The sequence below is a fragment of the Urtica dioica genome, chromosome 9 (assembly GCF_054948205.1).
Source record: "Urtica dioica subsp. dioica isolate 48M chromosome 9, U.dioica_male_clone48M_v1_H2, whole genome shotgun sequence".
NCBI lineage: Eukaryota > Viridiplantae > Streptophyta > Magnoliopsida > Rosales > Urticaceae > Urtica > Urtica dioica.
Genome location: NC_142764.1, coordinates 26,276,285 through 26,282,712, shown reverse-complemented (window position 1 = coordinate 26,282,712; position 6,428 = coordinate 26,276,285). Strand labels below are relative to the sequence as shown.

At 32.0% G+C, this 6,428-nt stretch overlaps 1 protein-coding gene across 1 annotated transcript; it reads right to left on the bottom strand.

The window, feature by feature from the left end:
- Positions 1-291: 291 nt before the first annotated feature.
- LOC149386280 (peroxidase A2-like) lies at positions 292-5,269 on the bottom strand. Its single transcript, XM_089627515.1, has 4 exons — positions 5,004-5,269; positions 3,943-4,134; positions 2,850-3,015; positions 292-951 (listed from the first exon to the last, which is right to left on the bottom strand). The coding sequence occupies exons 1-4, from the start codon at positions 5,205-5,207 to the stop codon at positions 494-496; spliced, it is 1,020 nt and encodes a 339-aa protein (XP_089483641.1). The 5' UTR covers positions 5,208-5,269; the 3' UTR covers positions 292-493.
- Between the last annotated feature and the right edge of the window lie 1,159 nt (positions 5,270-6,428).

Genomic DNA, 6,428 nt, shown 5'->3' with positions numbered 1-6,428 from the left:
ATTAGCCACTGTCATATTAAACCATGTCATCATTTATGTCTATTTACTTAATAATTATCAAACCTTGGTTATTTAGCAATATCAAATGTTTAACTTGACTATTTTTCTAATTTTTTGTTTTTTTTAATAAAATTTTTAACTATTAAAAGAGGAAAAACTGGAATTAATTAAGTCCTCCATGCTTTATCTATACTTATTTCATTGGTTAAAAAAACTTGTAAAACGGACTAATTTTCGTTTGACGAATTTAATTTGTTTTAAAAGATATACATAACATCATCGAACCAGTAGTAATCAAAATAATAGATAACAGATACCAATTAAACTACTATTTTATTGTTCCAGTAGTAATACACACGACGCTACTAAATATGAAAAGCACGATCACACAAAAGCATTGAGAAGAGCTCGCGCGGGCAAAGCTGATGTCATGATGATTATTCATAATATAAATCCACTTATATAATAAAAACCACACACACTACACTACTAACTAGTACGAAGCCACTGAGCCACCAGCCTTACGGTTCGAAACAACGCGGGTAATAGCTCCGTTGACCCTTCTGCAGTTTGCCCTAATCTCTCCCTGAGCGCCGGTCAAAACGCGGATGTTTCCCATCTTGATCATGGAGGCGGCGAAGGATTTGAAGAAAGCGGCCTGGTTGGCGGCGAAGGCGTCGACGATGCGTTTGGTGTCGGCGCCGGGGGTGGAGAAGAGGACTTGGTCGGTGATGAGGAGTCCGTTGAGCTGTCCGAGGTTGGAGAAGTATTTGTTGTCGAAGGCGTTCGGGGTCGTCTTGTCGAGGTCGGTCAACACCAGGGGATCACCGCCCTGAGGGCAGATCTTCCGAAGGGTCGCCAAGAAGGTCTTGTTCAGAGTCGGGTCGGGATTTGTACTGTTGAGTCTGCGGATAAAAGTTCCACAGCGAGCTTTTCCAAACGTGTGAGCCCCTGCGTATTAAACACAGAGACAGATATCCATTATCATATACTTAGTGGGTATTTAGCCTATTCTATTACATTATAAAAAATAAAGTTAGATTATATTCGATCTAATCCTTTTTTTCACGCTGTTTTATAGCATTCGTATAACAGAGCTTAAAATATTGAGTCTGCGGATAAAAGTTCCGCAGCGAGCTTTTCCAAACGTGTGAGCCCTACATCATCATGGTCCATGGATATGCATGCATGTGCATTAAACATCCACAGACAGATGTATCCATTATCATTTAATGGACGTCGGGTATCGAATATCGAGTATAATTATCTTACGCCATATATATTACGCTGGGATGATTACGTCATCTTCTCAAGACCTTTTTTTTTTGGTATGGAATAAATGGAAAGAGTTTAATAATGCGAAATTTGTATATTTGCTCTTTTGTATTTGTTCCATTTTTTCGTATGTAGATATATTATACATGCATGCAGGGAAATATCATGTGGATTTTTTTTTTCCGTACCTAAATAAAGGTTTAAATATAAGATGCACTTAGTAATAAAAACGAAAATAATTTAAATTCTTTCCTTTCGTTAACCCGTTAATCACGTATTGCAAATTATATATAAATTTCAAATGATATGGTTTTCTTACCCTGCAAAAAATTTTAAAGTTTTTTTTTGTAAGAGATAGATCCTATTATGAAATTTGCTGGATTTGGCTATGCAATTCAATTTCTATAGCCGTATATTATATTATTATTAAAGAATATTCCTAGGATATTTGAAATATCTTGAAGTTTTGGGATAATGTTTGATTATTTTTCATTCACTTATTAGAAATTGACCATACGCCAAATAAAGACTTTTCAATCGACTTCTGCCCCCACACGTTAACACCTAGTTTCTTTATATAGCTATGTGGTCACCACTCTATTATTATTATCACTATTTTGTTTTCTAACGAGACACGTCACTAAATTACTTTTTTTATTTTCTGTAATAATGTAAACTAATTTTTTTAAACAAAAGCATTAAAAAATTGGAAAATAATATCAAGATTCGTTCATTTATTATCGAATCAACAGAATAATATTTTTTTTTTGTTTTGTTATAATGTGCCGACACGTGAATTTCAGGGTCATGTTACCTTACCAAAAAGCCAAAAACGGCTATTATTGGCTATGCTTGGTTCAGTTTATTAAGCTTGATTTTAGTTTTTTCTAAAAGTTAAATCATATTTAAGTGTTTGATAAAATTGCTTTTTTCTAAAAGCTAAAAAGTGTTTTTGAATATTTTAACTAAAAAACCAAAAGCTACAATTTGTAGCTTTTATACGTAGCTTTAGTTTTTGGATTGTAATTTCTCTCTCTTAACTTTTTTGTTTCTCTTACACTAACTTTTAATTCTAATTATCTTTATATGCTTTTATCAAATAATTTTTTTGACGTCACCAAAATTTATAATTTATTTTTTACATTCTATAGACACCCACTTTGATATATTTTTTATATAACAAAATATATCTTATTATTATTATTAATTACATTTTATATAAATAATTATCACTTATAAATATTAATATATATTTTACCAAACACTAAATCATTTTTTGTTAACAGCTACAGCTATTTTACAATAGTTTAGCAAACACTCATCTGTTTTTTAAAACAACAGTTTTTTCATACAAGTATTTTAAAATCACTTTTTTAAAAAGCAAAACTATGTCAAACACAACCATTATCAAAGTTTTGGCTTTTTTGCTACAGCCACTAAAGTAATTAATCGAATCGAATCATATACCCATGTTCTGCAGTCACTAATTGTTGATGCAAATTTGAGATATATATATTTTTTTAAATACAGAAGGAATACACTTGATGATATAGAAAAGTTAGAGAAGTAGTTACCGGAGAGAGCAACTAGATCGGTACTATTGAGTCCTTGGTCCAAGAAGTTCTTTTTTAGCCGATCAAGGGGCAAAAATGGACTTGGAAGGGCTGCATTGGCCTCCGCTAAGTTTGCTGTTAAACCATCCCTTCTTCCCAGTGGGACCGCCCAAGAGGGACCTCCTGACTAGATGTTGTATAATATAAACTAATTTATTTATACATATATTTAAATATCAACTACTCAATAGTATACATATTTATGTAATTACCGTTGAATTTGAGATCATTATTAAAAAATAAAATTATTAAAATGGTGGGTAGTGAACGAACACAAGACTTTAATGATTCAGTTATAGCCCAAGATAATCTTAGCTGACTTTTTTTTTCTGACGTTTGCTCTACGGCATTGCTAAATGGTACTGTTCATATTATTATTATTAGGGATATGGTCAGCTAGCTAGACTATGTCCTAAAGATCGTTGGCTACATTAATAATAATTCACATGTTTTGTCCTACAAACTTTATTACACTGAATCTAACGTCGTTCCGTGGCAGATTAAATTATTTTTATTTGAGCAACATAATTTCCAATTATCTTACATGCCATTACGCAATAATTAACAAGTTTTCAAACTAAGAGACCATATGACAACATCACTCCAGTTACTTTAAAATTTTAGTTTAATTATACAATAATTAAGAAATCAAATCATAATGTTATATGAGACATAGCCACGAACTGAGCTATATTCTTAATTAATAAGTATAATTTTAATTGGGGATAACCACTCGATTTTCTCTTAAACTAATGTATTAATGTATTCAGTATGACTTGAACACTCGGGCAGGTGTTTCTCACCACAGCCTATGATTTAAAATATGTTATATTCTACATGTAAATTTTAAGTCTTTTTTTTATAAGACCATGGTTTCGTTGGCTCTCTAATTTATAACGAATCTCATTATTTTTAGACGGGATGTCATATTATAATTGTAGAATTTCAACTTGTGGCCTATAATAAACAATGTGAAATGATTTAATATATTTCTAATGTGAGATTATAGTATTGAATGAAGTGAAATGAAGTGTTGATTAAGAGAGATATGCACCAATTTGGAGGAATGAACAGAAGCGATTGCAAGAATGTCGGCACAGGAGACGATGCCGGGGCAAGCACTCTCAAGCGCCGCTTTGATGTCGTCCACCACTGGAAAGCCCCTAGCCGAGTTGTTGTTTCCCAATGCTACTTTCTCGCTCACTATCGTGTCACTGTCGTCCAACAGAAGCGATCCGTCGCAGCCCTGAAATTAAAATCTTAATTATAAGGACTAATATTTTCTTGTAATCTAGTGTAAAATTATCTGGATGCTGCCAAGAAAAAATAACAAGGACAAAAATTAAGTAGAATATAATGCACACGAGATCAATAATTAGAAAACAGTTATTGAATACTTTTTATTCGGCGAAAGTCATTAAAAAAAAAAGTCAGTTCAGTAATAGGATAGGTTACATATAGTAAACAAAGATAGGGTCATGACTTTTTTGGGGATAATTAAAAAAATATCAATAAAACAAAGATTTAAAAAAAAAAATATATATATATATTCCTAATAGTTTTACCATGACCTTGAACATGTTGCACTATTTTGTTTTTATACATATAGTAAAAAAAATCACATCCAAACCGAGATCACCTGTCCCCAAATTGTGTCACTTTTCTCTGTCCTTCTAATGAAATAACGACACATCATCTCCTATTTTTAGTTTTTAAACTTATGTTAAATCTCTTCTAACACCGTTTACAGGCAAACAATAATAATAAAAACTCCCTCATTACTCATTTAAAAGTAGTTTTTTTTTTATGATATTTATCGGCACTGTTTGACATTATTTATTAACCCAACTTAACCGCTTTGAACTATTTGATAAAACAACTTTTAATAAATATTGTTTAAAAACACTTTTGACAAAAATTCAAGCTTTTGAGAAACAGTTTATTAAAAACACTACTTTGAAAACATGAGCTTTTTTTCCACAGCAAAATTTAAAAGCAACAGCAATAGCAATGCCAAACAGAGCCGCATACTTTTGGAACAAATAACTCTTATTAGATAATAATTAATAATAAAAAAGTAATTGACAATATATTGACGAAGATGAGTACTCATACTTGGACAAAGCAGTCATGGAAATGAAGGCGAATGAGGCTGGCAGTGATTCGAGGATCAGTCTGAAAAGCTCTTTTGAGGACGCGACGAACGATGTTGCTCGCCTGTGGGCAACTTCTGTCGTAAAACGTCGGACGAAGCTGACCGAACGCGCCAAGAAAGAGAACCGACAAAACGACAACGACCAAAGTTGCTGTGGAAGCCATTACAGTATATGATATATTTTTACTGGTGAGCTAATACTTGTTCAATGACAGAGAGCAGCTCTTGCATTTATATAGATCAAGATAAGCTCGTGTATGGCACGCGTCATGTACATGTGATGTGTATTATGGGGGTCTTAGTTGATAAGAAAGTCGTATATGGCAACGCTACTAGCTATAAAGCAAAAGTATTTAAGTATATTATAGATTCTTTCGTTAATGGAGTTGTATGTGAATGGGTATAAAAAAGATAGCACTAACATGGATAAAGCATATATTTACTTTCTTCTTTACGTGGGCCAAGCTTTTAGAAAAACTATTGTTTCACTTTCTCTCCTCTGCACATGCAAAGCGGAAAAAAAAAGTAATTAGGCCGTCCTTAGAACCCATATTTGAATTTCCTAGAAGGGAGGGAAGAAATTATCTTTTTAGCTTAGATTGTTAGCCCCTGTTTGGTTAACTTTTCTATTTTTGTTTTCTGTTTTCTGATTCTAAATTCTAGAAAACAGTTTTAGAAAAACTGTTTGGTTATAAATTCAGAAAACAGATTTAGAATCATGTTTCTGTTTTCTTTGAAATTTGTTTAGAAAACAGAAAACAATGAAAAGTTGTTTTCTGTTTTATCTCTATACAATTGAATGGAAAACATAACCAAACAACATTTAAAATATTCTGAAACGTAATTCTAAATCTGTTTTTTAAATTTAAAAATTAGAATCAGAAAACAGAATTTAAAAACAGAAAACGAGTTTAGAAAACTAAACCAAACGGCCCCTTAGTTTTTGTGCCAGCTGTCGATCTTTTTCTAAAAAAAAGTCGTGAAAAATTATAAATCTACTTTTCTATTATTATTGTTATCTTATTTGTGAGAAAACTAGGAAACGATTAGATGGATTATAGGTGAGATAAACGTCAAAAATAATAATTGAGTTTGGTAGACAGAGATAGAAAATCTTCTCTTCCCCGTTTTGTTTTCTATTCTTCTGAATCTGATTGGATGAAGATACGAGAAATTACAATATGGCATGATAAGTTACAAAACGGTTTCGTTTAAAAAAGTTGAGCCTGACAAACTGTTGGATATGGTCCCTAAATCAACACATCAAAGTCATAGACACACATAGTTTCTACAACAATAAAGAAAAATATGAGAAGGAATTTGATTTGCAAGGAAACAAAGTAATTCTGGAGAGATTTTCTACTATTCGTTTGCAGAATAAAGAG

Coding starts and splice junctions, on each gene's coding strand:
- LOC149386280 (XM_089627515.1), bottom strand. CDS start 5,207: ATGGCTTCCACAGCAACTTTGGTCGTTGTCGTTTTGTCGGTTCTCTTT. Junction 4,135..5,003: donor TCCATGACTGCTTTGTCCAA/GTATGAGTACTC, acceptor TTTTAATTTCAG/GGCTGCGACGGATCGCTTCT. Junction 3,016..3,942: donor CTGTTCATTCCTCCAAATTG/GTGCATATCTCT, acceptor TACAACATCTAG/TCAGGAGGTCCCTCTTGGGC.